Source organism: Sinohyriopsis cumingii, chromosome 6 (assembly GCF_028554795.1).
Source record: "Sinohyriopsis cumingii isolate HCF-2022 chromosome 6, ASM2855479v2, whole genome shotgun sequence".
Lineage (NCBI taxonomy): Eukaryota > Metazoa > Mollusca > Bivalvia > Unionida > Unionidae > Sinohyriopsis > Sinohyriopsis cumingii.
Genome location: NC_142966.1, coordinates 11,725,338 through 11,743,188, shown reverse-complemented (window position 1 = coordinate 11,743,188; position 17,851 = coordinate 11,725,338). Strand labels below are relative to the sequence as shown.

The window sequence follows — 17,851 nt, the reverse complement described above, 5'->3', positions numbered from 1 at the left end:
CTTATAGGTGACATCTGGTCCCTACTCTTGTCAAGCTATAGTAATATTTTTAAAAATGTACACTCCTTTTGATGACAACAACAGTAAAAATGTACACTCCTTTTGATGACAACAACAGTAAAAATGTACACTCCTTTTGATGATAACAACAGTAAAAATGTACACTCCTTTTGATGACAACAACAGTAAAAATGTACACTCCTTTTGATGACAACAACAGTAAAAATGTACACTCCTTTTGATGACAACAACAGTAAAAATGTACACTCCTTTTGATGACAACAACAGTAAAAATGTACACTCCTTTTAATGACAACAACAGTATCACTGATCTATGAGGCTTGTTATGAAGCTTTGTAGAATAACATGGCATACAAAAGTTAGGTATTCATAATTAGAACTGACCAGCTATTAGAGTAACATCTGGCTTACACAAGTTAGGTATTTATAATAAAAACTGACTAACCACTAAAAACTGACCATCCACTAGGTTAACATGTGTCCTACAAGATTTATACATTTATACTACAAACTGACCAGCCACTTGAGTAATATCTGGCATACAAAATTTTGATATTTATATCAAAAACTGACCAACCACTAGGATTACATCTGGTGTGCAAGATTTTGGTATTTATACTAAAAACTGACCAATGAAATGAAAACATAGCTGAAAAATTGTCCCTTACATTAAGTCTTGATTGTATTTCTAATTGTTTTCATGTACCAATGGCTTGGCTTTCTCTAATGCAGTATTCCAGTACAGAATCACCAAATGTAATTTCTAATGTAGAGCCCATACATGTCACTTTGTTGTGAAAAAAGATTGACATGCATAAATTAGGTTTCTCTAATACTTACCCTATCAAATTAGTGTAAAGAATGTCCTCCTGTTAACCTCTGGAATCCAGTGTGCTTACAGACAATGAAATGTCTTTCTGGCTATTATCTATCGAAATAAGGGAAGCTGTTCTTACTGATTAGTTCCCCTGATAGATGGCAACCGGTGATGTAGATGTACCTGAGTGTTATAAGTATGATTTCACACTCAGTGCCTCTATCAGATTCTAGTTGTTAGTAGTGACAGTTGGCCGGACCATTAATCCCAGCATTCTGGATATTTGATACCAGAGACTGTCAAAAGGTCCGGTTCTCTTGTTTATATTTCCATGGCTAACTGAGCCTGGACTAGTCCTACCCTTGGATAAGGCACAAATGCTAAATTAATTAAGATCCCTTATCTCTAACTCTTACTAAAACAAGAGCAGAGTGGTAGAGCAGGCAGTTATGGGCTGGGTACTGTAAGCTACACTGGATTTTTTTAATAGTTTTTGTGAAGATTTTAGCTTTATTTTACAGAGTTGTAGGACCCTTACTTGGTGTTTGTGTGTCCTTTGAACCCAAATGTAACACTGAGTGATCCATCTAGTACAGTACTCACATTACAAGGAAGAGTGAGAAAGCCTAATACAGGTAGGTAATTGTTTTCAGAGAAACAAAATTGAATACAGTACCTTAATCCATTCCACCTGTCAATTATTCCAAACCGAGACACATCCTCTACCCCAGTAAAGATGGTGTATCTTCCATCATCTGTGTGGTTTTGCTTTAAAGATAATTACAAGGTCATAAAAGATAGTTTGGGTGATGAAATGCTGCTGGTGTCCTTATGTACTAGTATTTAAATTGATTTTGTCAATAAAAAAGAAATGATTTTGACAGACAGTTGAAAATATATATTTCTTATGTAAAAGAAATGCTAATGTGCAGTGAGATGATTTGGAACATTTTCAATGGTTGTATTCTTAATATTGAGATCGAAATGCTTCTGGTCCGTGTAAGCCATTTTCTGAGCTGTGGTTATTAACATGCACTTATTTTGATTTGGAAACATTTTGTTTTTCTTACACCGGGATTCAGTATTTTCCAAGCCTTTGTTTAATTTGGATTGGATGGTATTTAAATATGGAGCAAAAGCATGCAAAAATTGTCTGTATTTGAGTTATTAGTACTGCAGTAGGTGTATGGTTATTAATAATGAATAAAAATAACATAAATTAGTGTGATTTTGGTACATTTACATGTGTCAGGAGATTCACTTGTCTTAATACTTAGGATAACTATACATGTTAAAGACTAGGCAATTACTGGGGCTGAACATTTCAGCAACTTTGGTCCAATACCATCTAGTCATGCAGCAGCTTTGGTCCAATACCATCTAGTCATGCAGCAACTTTGGTCCAATACCATCTAGTCATGCAGTAACTTTGGTCCAATACCATCTAGTCATGCAGTAACTTTGGTCCAATACCATCTAGTCATGCAGTAACTTTGGTCTAATACCATCTAGTCATGCAGTAACTTCGGTCTAATACCATCTAGTCATGCAGTAACTTTGGTCCAACACCATCTAGTCATGCAGTAACTTTGGTCCAGTACCATCTAGTCATACAGTAACTTTGGTCCAGTACCATCTAGTTATGCAGTAACTTTGGTCCAGTACCATCTAGTCATGCAGCTTTACTAACATTTAGGCTAATTAATGTTTCATATACTTCAATTTCTGATATAACCTGAAGTAAGAAATGAAGTTTGCCAGTTCCTTAACATTTTTATGATAACAGTTTCCACTTTCCTAGCAAAGTTTATCTGAAAGTGTACTAAGTATTTATTAAAAACATCTGCAATTTCTTTTATTGATTTTGCAGTAATACCTTTCTATTATATATGTGATGTGTCTAATGTATTTTGCAGCAACACCTTTCTATTGTATATGTGATATGTGTGTCTAAAGTATTTTGCAGTAATACTTTTCTATTGTATATGTGATATGTGTGTCTAATGTATTTTGCAGTAATATCTTTCTATTGTATATGTGATATGTGTGTCTAATGTATTTTTTATCATTCAACTCATTTAGATGCATATTTGACTACTAGATTGGTTTTCTTAACCACTAGACTGGTTTTTCTTAACCACTAGACTGGTTTTTCTTAACCACTAGATTGGTTTTCTTAATCACTAGACTGGTTTTTCTTAACCACTAGACTGGTTTTTCTTAACCACTAGACTGGTTTTTCTTAACCACTAGATTGGTTTTCTTAATCACTAGACTATTTTTCTTAATCACTACACTGGTTTTTGTTTAATGCTAGCTTATTATAATTTTTTGTTAGCTTTCTTAAACATGTGTTTTACTTGTTTCTCCAGTGTTTATAATCTGCAAAAAAATTTCGCTTATGGAAGTTGACTCTCAAACATTTGGTATCATTGATTTCATGGGGAAACTAACTAGACATTGCTGCTTGACATGTTTATTTTTTTAGGGGTTTATGAACAGTTGGGACTTTAAGGAAAAGGCTGCACCATCTTTCAAGAACAGTATTACAGGCACCATTTTTCAAGAACAGAATTAGTCTGTTTTCTTTTAGATTTCATACAAGTTTCATGAAGTAGATCTTTAAGAAAATTATGGTTATTACAGTTTCTGAAGTTCCTATATGTTATTTAAATATGATCTTCATTTCTTGGTAATTTTGACTTGTCTACTGATACATACAGGGTAATGATTTTATTTCACATACATTTTCCTGTCTGTTGGTATAAATGTGGTCAAACAGTGTCTCAGATCTGGTAATGACTCAAGCTGCACAAGAAATTAATCATTCCAGATTGTATAGTTCAGAGCAATGAAAACACGTTCATAGAGGATTCACCAAGTAGTAGTATTTAAGGCAGCTATTAAAATAATTTCAATATCCTGGTCAATACATAGAACTTTAGCTCATTTACTATCTGGTCAGTTGTTGAATCTGGAGGTTTGTAGGCAGAACAATATAAAAACAATGGGTTTGGAACATGAAGATTGAAGACTGATTAGAACCCCAATGCTTTCACTATCTCCTATTAAAAACTTGGCTCATCAATGGAAATTGACAAATATGTAAACACACACTATCACACCTATTTCCTCTTGATTTTGCATATCATGTCTTTCTAACTCAAACCCATTTAATATGTACTTTGTAATCATCAGTAGTATATAACAAGGGAAGTATCACAATATATGAACTGACTCTTTCTCATGCATAACGAACTTCAAAATTCCTCTAGTTTTGGAAGGATATTTTTTATATTAAATTGGCAATTGTTAAGCCTTTCTTTGTATCTGCGAAAGTGCACATTACACTAATGGTTGTATTCCTTCCAGGATTCTGTACTGTTTAGAAATTATTATTTGAGAGATAAAGAGTCAGTTCAGTATCAGGAAAAACTTTACCTAAACTGTATACATTCCTACGAGTATTTTTTCTGATGACGTGCTACTAGTAGATAGAGGGAATGAATTAGATGACACAGTTTGAATGTTACGGATTTGATCAACCTTTTCTAAAATCTTGTCAAATGTACAACGTATTTAGTGTCTTCTCTATGCAAGGGTTATGGTTAATCTTAAAAACTGCTATTTGCTGTATCTTATGTACATATACCTATTACCTCAAGGGGGTTTATATTTTTATGTACATATACCTATTACCTGAAGGGGGTTTATATTTTTATGTACATATACCTATTACCTGAAGGGGGTTTATATTTTTATGTACATATACCTATTACCTCAAGGGGGTTTATATTTTTATGTACATAAACCTATCACCTCAAGGGGGTTTATATTTTTATGTACGTATATATATTACCTCAAGGGGGTTTATATTTTTATGTACATACATCTATTACCTCAAGGGGATTTATATTTTCATGTACAGACATCTATTACCTCAAGGGGGTTTACATTTTCATGCATATACATTTATTACCTCAAGGGGTTTTATATTTTTATTTACATACATTTATTACCTCAAGGAGGTTTATATTTTTATTTACATACATCTATTACCTCAAGGGGGTTTATATTTTTATGTACATACATCTATTACCTCAAGGGGGTTTATATTTTTATTTACATACATCTATTACCTCAAGGGGGTTTATATTTTTATGTACATACATCTATTACCTCAAGGGAGGTTTATATTTTTATTTACATACATCTATTACCTCAAGGGGGTTTATATTTTTATGTACATACATCTATTACCTCAAGGGGGTTTATATTTTTATTTACATACATTTATTACCTCAAGGGGGTTTATATTTTTATGTACATACATCTATTACCTCAAGGGGATTTATATTTTCATGTACAGACATCTATTACCTCAAGGGGGTTTATATTTTTATTTACATACATTTATTACCTCAAGGGGGTTTATATTTTTATTTACATACATTTATTACCTCAAGGGGGTTTATATTTTTATGTACATACATCTATTACCTCAAGGGGATTTATATTTTCATGTACAGACATCTATTACCTCAAGGGGGTTTATATTTTTATTTACATACATTTATTACCTCAAGGGGGTTTATATTTTTATTTACATACATTTATTACCTCAAGGGGGTTTATATTTTTATTTACATACATTTATTACCTCAAGGGGGTTTATATTTTTATGTACATACATCTATTACCTCAAGGGGATTTATATTTTCATGTACAGACATCTATTACCTCAAGGGGGTTTATATTCTTATGTACATACATCTATTACCTTATGGGGGTTTATATTTTCATATACATACATCTTTTACATCAAGGGGGTTTCTTTATTTATGTAAATACATCTATTAACTCAAGGGGGTTTATATTTGTATGTACATACATATATTACCTCAAGGGGGGGGGTTTATAATTTTATGTACAGACATCTATTACCTCAAGGGGGTTTATATTTTTATGTACATACATCTATTACCTCAAGAGGGGGGGTTATAATTTTATGTACAGACATCTATTACCTCAAGGGGGTTTATATTTTCATGTATATACATTTATTACCTAAAGGTGGGTTGTATTTTTATGTACATACATCTATTACTTAAAGGGGGGAGTATACTTTTACACAAGCATCAGCATGATAATTATTTACATTACAACAACATGGTGTCAAAGAGAAGTTATCACAGCAATATACAAAGAGAATGAAATGCTAGCAGAATGTAAATACTTTTTTAAAAAAAAGCAAACATAAGTTAAGAACAAACACTCAATGCAAACATCATTTTAAAATTAGTACAAAGCAAACATTTTACAGTTAGCACAAAGTAAACATCATTTTATACTCAGCAAAAAGTTGAGAGTCAAGATTTATCTTGTGACATTGTTTTATCATATGACTTATTCAAATTTCTGGTGGCCCTTCCTGGGGTTATCCCAAAATCTTTTTTTAATATATTGGCCATTATGTATAGCCTATCATGTGCTGAAAAATGGCATTTAATCCATAACAACATCTATAGATGTGTGATAGATGCCCATCAGTTCAGTGATACTTCAGTGTCATCTAGTGAGTGGAGCCAGCAAGACTGAAGTTGTAATGCAGTTAGCAGTAAGGTGAGCATTACATTCCCATATTTTGGTGTGAGCAGTATTCCTATATTTTGGAGTAAGCAGTACTCCTATGTATTGCAGACAGATGTATTCCTATATTTTGGAGTAAGCAGTATTGCCATATTTTGGAGTGAGCAGTATTCCTATATCCTGGAGTGAGCAGTATTCCTATATTTTGAAGTGAGCAGTATTCCTATATTTTGGAGTGAGCAGGATTTCTCTATTTTTAGAGTGTATTTACATATTCTAAATTTTTTTATCAATAACAAATTGCATCAATTATGAATTTACCAATTATGAATTGTACCAACTATGAATTGCATCAATTACAAATTGTACCAACTATGACTTGCAACAATTGCAAATTGTACCCACTTTGAATGCAACAATTACAAATTGTACCAACTATGAATTGCACCAATTAAGAATTGTATCAACTACAAATTGTACGAACTATAAATTGTACCAACTATGAATTGTGCCAACTATGAATTGCATCAATTATGAATTGTACCAATCAACAACAAACTGTACAAACTATGAATTGCATCAATTACTAACTGCATCAATTAAAAATTGCATCAATTGCAAATTGCATCAAATACAAATTATATCAATAACAAATTGCATCAATTACGAATTGCATATGTTACTAGTTGTATCTCTTGTGGGTCGGTGGTTCTTCTCAGGTTTTCCAGGGTTCTTCCTCCACCAGTTATACTGACCGCTATGTATAGCCTATCTTGTGCTGAAAGATGGCATTAAACCCTAAAACAACAAACTGTATCAATTAGAAGTGCAGGCAATTCAACATATAACATGCAATGTGTGCTTAATAAATTACTACTTAGGTAATTCAACACAATACACACATAGAATCCTCAATAAATTACTACTTAGGTGATTCAACATAATATACACTGTGTGCTTAATAAATTACTACGGGGGGGGGGGGGTGATCTGGAATTTTAATGTAGCTTTAACAATTTTTCAGTCATATAGCTACGATATCTTCAGTGTGACAGGTTATAGTGATGTCTAGCACTGGGGCATGCAGCAGACATGTAGCATGATGTCCCACCCAGTCACATTATCCTGACACCAGGCCGACCAGTCCTAACATTAACCTCTCAATGCTGAGCGCCAAGCAAGGCAGCTGTTAGTACCATTTCTGTAAGTCCTTGGTATGACTCAGCCGGGGATTGAACCCATGATGCTGTACTGCATGATGATGTCTTTCAACACCAACCTCTGTACTGCATAATGCCTTATGACATCAACCCCTGTACTGCATAATGATGCCTTTTGACACCAACCTCTGTACTACATAATAATGCCTTTGGACATCAACCCCTGTACTGCATAATGCCTTTTGACACCAAACCCCCTACTGCATAATGATGCCTTTTGACACCAAGCCCTATACTGCATAATGATGCCTTTTGACACCAAGCCCTATACTGCATAATGATGCTTTTCATGACAAATAAAATTAAGATACCCAGTAATACCAAAATTAAGTTTTTCTACCCATAACTATCACATATGTAGCTGAGAAAATGAATCTAGAAATAAATATGAAGCAAATCATTAGTTTATTCACAAGATAAAAGCATATGTGCAGCTCAGTCAACATTCATGCACTGTATATAACAATCTAGTATCTGTACAGTCACCATTCATGCACTGTTTGTAACAATCTAGTAGCTGTACAGTCACCATTAATGCACTTTATGTAACAATCTAGTGTCTGTACAGTCAACATTCATGCACTGTATGTAACAATCTAGTATCTGTACAGTCATCATTCATGCACTGTATGTAACAATCTAGTGTCTGTACAGTCAACATTCATGCACTGTATGTAATAATCTAGTATCTGTACAGTCAACATTCCTGCACTGTATGTAACAATCTAGTATCTGTACAGTCAACATTCATGCACTGTATGTAACAATCTAGTATCTGTACAGTCAACATTCCTGCACTGTATGTAACAATCTAGTATCTGTACAGTCAACATTCATATACTGTATGTAACAATCTAGTATCTGTACAGTCAACATTCATGCACTGTATGTAACAATCTAGTATCTGTACAGTCAACATTCATGCACTGTATGTAACAATCTAGTATCTGTACAGTCAACATTCATGCACTGTATGTAACAATCTAGTGTCTGTACAGTCAACATTCATGCACTGTATGTAACAATCTAGTATCTGTACAGTCAACATTCATGTACTGTATGTAACAATCTAGTATCTGTACAGTCAACATTCATGCACTGCATGTAACAATCTAGTATCTGTACAGTCAACATTCATGCACTGTATGTAATAATCTAGTATCTGTACAGTCAACATTCCTGCACTGTATGTAACAATCTAGTATCTGTACAGTCAACATTCATTTACTGTATGTAACAATCTAGTATCTGTACAGTCAACATTCATGCACTGTATGTAACAATCTAGTATCTGTACAGTCAACATTCATGCACTGTATGTAACAATCTAGTATCTGTACAGTCGACATTCATGTACTGTATGTAACAATCTAGTATCTGTACAGATGTGCTCTGAATCTCGCAGTTTCTACATTAAGTCATTTGAAATTTTGAGCCAAACAGTGAAAGATGTTTGATTATATACACAAGAATATGCCATTCCTTGAACTAGTCCTGATTATTGTTATGGCTTTACCAAAACTGAGGAATATTCGCTTTTGAACAAAGTTATATGCTAACATGCATATGTCATTTCGGGGTAAAGGATCTAAGAATCACCAATGTCTAAAAAAAATTATTTTCAATGGTTAAAAATATTTCCTCACTACTAAGCTAATCAGCATGAACAATATAGAAATAAAGTTTTGAATATTTGTCTACTTTAAGAAATGGAAAATTCATTAGTTAGAAGGCATATTGAATTATACTCAACTCCATTAACTGATAGTATATGTTTATTTACTGTCACATATTATTTTTAAATCAATATAGTTCATAGCTTAGTGAATATCACAAGAAAGCTGATGTACAATAGTAAGTCACTCAATGATTGAATCAAACACTTCACATTTCGTAAACTATTACAATGATTGAATCAAAAACTTCATATTTCGTAAACTATTAGAATTATTAAATATACTAAATACTGCACATCAATATTGTTTACATGCACAACTGTCACCAACACCCATATTTTCAAAGATATGCCTGAACCTTGGTTTTTTAATTAATTAGTGGCAATTTGTTTTACTGCTTTCAAGAACACATTTCAAGTTGCTTCTGCATTGATAATGAGAGGGTATGATGGTGGATTTTTTATTTTGAAAATTTGTCAACCTTTTCTGCATATAAAAAAATAAAGAGAAGGAAAAAACAATTACAATACTTTTTCATTTTCATGAACAGGTGATACAGAGAAGGGATAAATTAATTTAATACTGGCCTCATATAACTTACTCAACGACAACGATGATCATAGTACATGGATAAAGATTTAGTAAGGTAAATATGACACATTATCAATTCAGTTACAGTTTCAAGATTTTGCTTAATATAAAATGTGTCTGATGTTAGATTTAGAGAATACAGTAGATATAAAATATATAATTCAGAATATAATACATACAACTGATTTTAAACAATCAAATTAGGATTGATTTAAGAATTGAAAATGAGACTAGACTTGTTTGTGAAATCATAAGACATCTTTGGCAGCATGCATAACATAATCTGAACATAAGATCTAAATTTCAGTGAAAGGGAAAAAACTGAAGTAATGATTTTCTAATCTGTCACAAAAATTAAAGTAATGATTTTCTAATCTGTCACAAAAATTGAAGTAATGATTTTCTAATGTCACAAAAATTATAGTAATGATTTTCTAATCTGTCACAAAAATAAAAGTAATTATTTTCTAATCTGTCAAAAAATTAAAGTAATGATTTTCTAATGTCACAAAAATTGAAGTAATGATTTTCTAATCTGTCACAAAAATAAAAGCAATTATTTTATAATAACCATTTAAATTGTTTGAGGCAAATGAACCACTTGTTACTTGGCTTAATTTATTATTTTTTTATTTTTATTGTTGGTGACTATCTAAAGATATTTGTATCATTATTATGTCCTATTTATTCAAGATTTACCTCAAAGAACTTCCAATAATATCTGGAAGCTTGTCAGTTTGTGGAACATGACCTTTATAATAATATTTTAAATAATTAAATATATGTTTAAAGATATCCATTTATGTGTTTTTGTCCTTTTCAATGATGTGATAAGCATAAATAGTGATACAATCTCAAAATGAATGCATGTCATGAAACTATGAAATGAACATTATCTATTTCCTGATTAAGATTTCAAATGAAGATGAACATAATCTATTTCCTGATTAAGATTTAAAATGAAGAGGAAGAATATCTTATGAAATAGATAATGTTCATTTCATTTGACAAGATGCAAGTCCTTTGGATATCCCCTTTGATTTGTGCGCACTTTGCAACAAAGGTAGGTATCTATGCGATTAAGGTAATCTGCTAACTAAGGACTGGTGTAAACATTGTCAGTGTAGATGACATAGCCTTTCATCTGCAAAGGTCTTGTTAGTACAATAACTACTCTGGCTGCCAAACCTAGATTTCTGTTCACAAGAGTTCCATTTTTCCCCAAGGTTGACCTCAAAATTGTAGCAATATGCCGACACTTCATCTGCAACCACCCATAACTTGATGCCAAACTTTACAGGTTTGTCTTTCATGTATTGTTTGATTCCAGGTCTACCTTTAAATGGTACCATGCCTTCATCCACAGATAGTTCTCTGCTTGGAACATATTCTGACTTGAATTGCAGATGACAGTGTTCTAATATGAATCTTATTTTGTGCAATTTGTCACCTTGAATATTTTGATTGGCATCTTCACTGAAATGCTGGTAGCATTTTAGCTGGACAAATCTGACGTAATTTCTAAGAAATCTGATCCAAGAAGCCAGAATTTCTCACTTTTATACCAATACAGTTCATCTCTGTCGACTTTCATAACTTCCATCAATATCAACAGGCCATAAAATGCCTTTATTTCTGATAACGTGACATCAGGCCAAACACCTTTGTGTTGATTTGGGTCAGTCTCTCGCTTCAAGTGTGCGCTGGTACATGTAAATCTTGCTATTTCTGAAAAAACATTTTCACTAATAAAATAGCTGAAAATATTCCTGTGTTCCTGATCCAACAAATACTCGTGTTGGACCTACACGTTCAGAAAATGTGTGAATATTATGTTCCGATGGAGATTTTGCCCACTGACAAAATTCAGGTGTCTCGTACACATCGGCGAGCTCAAAACCTTCAAATTCCTCATCGTCATAACTGTCGCCAACAATTTCACACCATTCTTGTTATATAAATTCCCTCTCTTCTTGATTTATCTTTATAAGATCAAAATTGACGATATTTTCAATTATTTCATCCCCAGATATTTCCAATTCATCATCAGATGAGTCTGCCATTTTGGATGTACTTAGGCAACTTCAAAGATTTCCATTTATAGATTGGGAAACCTCCCTTTCTTGTAAAGAACCTACCTTAAAGTTTGAATGTATCCAAATAGTATGCAAATGAGTCAATGTATGATTTAAATATTTACTATAGGGGAATCCCAGACACTGACCAATAAGAGAATTTATCTCCAAAACGAGACAGGTATGTGAAACCAGAATACTGGTCTACAGTGCTGAGCAGGAGTTATTGTTCCTGGACCGCTTTTCCAGTCTCCAGTGTTAAAAGGGTTTTTAATCAGCAAATAGACAATTTTCACCTTCATTTAAAATGTTAATCAGGAAATAGATAATGTTCAAAATGCAAGCTTACAATCAACTGAAGTATTACCAATGCTTGAAAAAAATATTCTTGAGAAAAGCCAAAATGGTGTCCAACATGTCTACAAAATCTGCCCCCGTTTACATGAATGCCATTTTCCAAGAGAATCTACTGGTACTCCAAATCTAAGATAATTAAAAAATCACAAATTCAAGGTACCCAAACCAAATAGGAGCCATTCAAAAATGTCATTCAATTTTCAGGCTCTTGTTGAGAATAACATTCCACATTATATTAAATCAGCTCCAAGTATCTCTTGTTTCCACAACAGGTGTATTAGATGGATTGAATCATGAAAAAAAATAAAAAATAAAGAGAGTGCACTTATTAAAATACAAGGTACACTACCCACCTTCTTTGTTTTTACATTTCATTTCTGCAACAATGTAGCACTGTCATATAAATAGTTGTTTATGTACTCAGTTTTCATGTGTTTGTATGTTTATGTACTCAGTTTTTGTGTGTGTGTGTGTATGTTTATGTATTCAGTTTTTGTGTCTGTATGTACTCTGTTTGTGCGTGTATGTTTATGTACTCAGTTTTTGTGTGTGTATGCTTATCTACTCGTTTTTCGTGTGTATGTTTATGTACTCTGTTTTCATGTGGGTGTATGCTTATGTGTATGTGTGTAGACATATTTTATTTGTGATTATGGAAAGAAATTAAAATGTTTGGGTTTATTTCAATTTTCAAAGACTTTTAAAGACATCAGGGCAATCTGCTCGATTTTCCCAACTTTCAAGGTCATAAAAATGTTACCTCATTATTCCCAAACTGTCAAAGACCTTCAAAGACCAAACGAACCCTGATATATAACTGAGACACCCTCTGAAAGAAAGTTTCTATTATTATTATTATCATTATTATTATTATGATTATTATTATATACAACTTAACTTTTACAAAGATGAAATACTAAAAAAGACTTACGCCGCTAAACAGCCCAAAATGATCACTAATGTTTAAAGTAAAGCCAAATTTTTGGGCAACGTCCTTGATCTTCTTAATCATAGGCTCCTCATATCCCCAAAGAATTCCATTGACCGAGACATTCATGATAAGCGATTCGTTTGCCCAATCCAATAACAGTTCCACCAATTCTTGTATTAATGGATATTCTTTCCTTACAATGTCTGCAATGGCCTGGAAATGAAGAGCAGTTAAACATGTAAGTGATAATAGGTACATGTCCATCATCTACCCATGTAAGTGATAATAGGTATATGTCCATCATCTACCCATGTAAGTGATAATAGGTATATGTCCATCATCTACCCATGTAAGTGATAATAGGTATATGTCCATCATCTACCCATGTAAGTGATAATAGGTATATGTCCATCATCTACCCATGTAAGTGATAATAGGTATATGTCCATCATCTACCTATGTAAGTGATAATAGGTATATGTCCATCATCTACCCATGTAAGTGATAATAGGTATATGTCCATCATCTACCTATGTAAGTGATAATAGGTATATGTCCATCATCTACCCATGTAAGTGATAATAGGTATATGTCCATCATCTACCTATGTAAGTGATAATAGGTATATGTCCATCATCTACCCATGTAAGTGATAATAGGTATATGTCCATCATCTACCCATGTAAGTGATAATAGGTATATGTCCATCATCTACCCATGTAAGTGATAATAGGTATATGTCCATCATCTACCCATATATGCTTACATACATGCATCAATCTTTAATTACATAAAGCATTTGACAACATAATTTTGAAAAGTAGCTAAAATGTGTCTGCACAAAACTGAGGACACTGCTAATGTGGTAGTGGAGTCCATAAAATCTAATGTTCGTTGTGCAAGGGTAAAGTGGCCTGTTGTAAAGTGTCAATAACTCTGTCAAATTTACACATCAAAAGATGAAAATCAAACCTGAACCTAGGCCTTCTTGATTGTAAGTGTCATTCCAAATTGAGTTTCAATCCAATAAATCACCTAAATGTTAATGTGTGTGTGTGTGTGTGTGTGTGTTTTGGATTTTTAACATAGCTTTAACAATTTTTCAGTCACATCGCTATGATGTCTGCAGTGTGACAGTTCAGACAGATGTCAAGCACTGGGGCATCATGCCAGAGACATGTAGCATGATGTCCCACCCAGTCACATTATCCTGATTCCTGACACCAGGCCAGCCAGTCTGAACATTAACCTCTTAATGCTGAGCGCCATGTGAGGCAGCTGTCAGTACAATTTTTTAAAGTCTTTGGTATGACTCATCCGGGGGTCAAGCCCACAACCTCCCGCATCCGAGGCAGATGATCTAACCACTAGGCCACCGGAGCGGTCCTAAATGTTAATCTACACAAATTTATGATGCAAAATGTTAACAGATACATATTAAAATCTAACTTAATCTAGGTCTTCTTAATACATTACAACCAGACTTAATTCTTTAAACACATAACAGCTTGACTAAATACATTACAAATAGTCTCAAAACTAAATTCACTACACATAATCTCCAAAAAATTAAATTTATTAAACAAATAACTTCCAAATTAAATTCATTAGACACATAACATCCTGATTAAATACATTACAAATAACCTCAAAACTAAATTCATTACTCATAATCTCTGAATCAAATTTATTAAACACATAACTTCCAAATTAAATTCATTAAAAACATAGCCCCAATTAAATTAATTAAACACATAACCTCCAAATTAGAGTAATTAAATACCTAACCACCAAATAAAATTCGTCAACTCCTCTGAAAGATAATACATAGGAATTAAGCTTATACGATTGGCATGTCTTATATACACAGGCTTACAATTTTTTTAATTAAAATATATGTAGCAACAACGCACAAGCGAAACTTACATTGCTTATATTTATAAGATCTGAAATTTTGGTATGTCATTAGAGGTCACTTAACTTGGTTTCTGAAGCAAAATTACATTCTGATTAAACGTGGCATTCATTTATTCCAAAGTACGTTTAAGATATTTGAGCTTATTCAAAATGAATCACGCGTGTACTGACACATCGCATGACATTCATGACCATGTTTGTGAAAGTAACTCATTCTAAGTAACTCCTATAAGGTACTAAACAACATTCCAAGTAACTCCTATAAGGTACTAAACGTCATTCTAAGTAACTCCTATAAGGTACTAAACATTATTCTAAGTAACTCCTATAAGGTACTAAACATCATTCTAAGTAACTCCTATAAGGTACTAAACATCATACTAAGTAACTCCTATAAGGTACTAAACATCATTCTAAGTAACTCCTGTAAGGTAGTAACTCCTATAAGGTACTAAACATCATACTAAGTAACTCCTATAAGATACTAAACATCATTCTAAGTAACTCCTGTAAGGTACTAAACATCATTCTAAGTAAGTCCTATAAGGTACTAAACATCATTCTAAGTAACTCCTGTAAGGTAGTAACTCCTATAAGGTACTAAACATCATACTAAGTAACTCCTATAAGGTATTAAACATCATTCTAAGTAACTCCTATAAGGTACTAAACATCATTCTAAGTAACTCCTGTAAGGTACTAAACATCACACTAAGTAACTCCTGTAAGGTACTAAACATCATTCTAAGTAACTCCTATAAGGTACTAAACATCATTCTAAGTAACGCCTATAAGGTACTAAACATCATTCTAAGTAAGTCCTATAAGGTACTAAACATCACACTAAGTAACTCCTATAAGGTACTAAACATCATACTAAGTAACTCCTATAAGGTACTAAACATCATTCTAAGTAACTCCTGTAAGGTACTAAACATCATTCTAAGTAAGTCCTATAAGGTACTAAACATCATTCTAAGTAACTCCTGTAAGGTAGTAACTCCTATAAGGTACTAAACATCATACTAAGTAACTCCTATAAGGTACTAAACATCATTCTAAGTAACTCCTATAAGGTACTAAACATCATTCTAAGTAACTCCTGTAAGGTACTAAATATCACACTAAGTAACTCCTGTAAGGTACTAAACATCATACTAAGTAACTCCTATAAGGTACTAAACATCATTCTAAGTAACTCCTATAAGGTACTAAACATCATTCTAAGTAACTCCTATAAGGTACTAAACATCATACTAAGTAACTCCTATAAGGTACTAAACATCATTCTAAGTAACTCCTGTAAGGCACTAAACATCATTCTAAGTAACTCCTATAAGGTACTAAACATCATTCTAAGTAACTCCTATAAGGTACTAAACATCATTATAAGTAACTCATATAAGGTACTAAACATCATTCTAAGTAACTCCTGTAAGGTACTAAACATCATACTAAGTAACTCCTGTAAGGTACTAAACATCATTCTAAGTAACTCCTATAAGGTACTAAACATCATTCTAAGTAACTCCTATAAGGTACTAAACATCATTCTAAGTAACTCTTATAAGGTACTAAACATCATACTAAGTTAACTCCTATAAGGTACTAAACATCATTCTGAGTAACTCCTATAAGGTACTAAACATCATTCTAAGTAACTCCTGTAAGGTACTAAACATCATACTAAGTAACTCCTGTAAGGTACTAAACATCATTCTAAGTAACTCATATAAGGTACTAAACATCATACTAAGTAATTCCTTTAAGGTACTAAACATCATTCTACGTAACTCATATAAGGTACTAAACATCATTCTAAGATGTTATATTTTCAAACAAATCCCTAAATCTGTTATTAGTACCTGTAAATATAGATGGGTATAGTTATTGGATAGCTTGAACATTAACTTAGCTTTTCTCAGATGAATTTGGTCTTTAATAGGTAATAATGGTAACTTAGCAGCTAAGTTTTCTCAGTTTTCTGATTGGTCTGATAAAAGTATGAAGACATGTATAGTTTTGCTATGCTTCCACCAGTGACTTACCCAGTTGGAGTGATCATTTGTAATGTGATCAGTTAAGTATTATAGGAGAAATACAATTTACTATAAAAAAAATCTTTCTCCTGCAAATATATTACCTGATCATAATAGAAATAAAAGCTACGAAGACAAGAAAATCTCCCAGCATGTCTCCTGTCATCTCCCAGCATGCCTCCTCTACTAACACATGAAATTCTCCTAATGTTAGTTGAGCACAATAGGAGACATTAGTTATACACATGTGAGGAGGTCCCTATGGGATTCTGCACTTAAATGTTCTCCCACTGAATGTTTTCCCCAGGTGAATTCAGTGAAGTTGCCAATACCTCCTGGTAACATGGCTGTGCTGTCATAATGTCTGTGTAGCTACCACTGGCCTGACAAGGTTCAGTTTATCCTCCATGAGACCATGTCCCACAGGTAAAAGCTGAAGAAAGTTTTCTGGTCATGCCATCCAACTGACTCCACTATGTCTTGAATGGAAGCATTATGTTCAAATGCCAGGCTGATGAAAATTGCATGTATTTTGTGAGCCAAGATTTTCATTAGGCATAACAGTCCTCAGAGATCTTAGTGTACTCCAACTTTACAACTCCCTTTTAACAAAGCAAC

At 32.9% G+C, this 17,851-nt stretch overlaps 1 protein-coding gene across 1 annotated transcript in view; it reads right to left on the bottom strand.

The window, feature by feature from the left end:
* LOC149796374 (lysosome membrane protein 2-like) overlaps nt 1–17,851 on the bottom strand; it is a 91,678-nt gene that overhangs the window by 52,445 nt on the left and 21,382 nt on the right. The window contains exons 4-5 of the mRNA XM_089961055.1: nt 13,278–13,490; nt 1,515–1,606 (exon numbers count right to left, since the gene is read on the bottom strand). Of these exons, the coding sequence (XP_089817181.1) occupies nt 1,515–1,606; nt 13,278–13,490 (305 nt within the window). The remainder of the gene's footprint in view (nt 1–1,514; nt 1,607–13,277; nt 13,491–17,851) is intronic.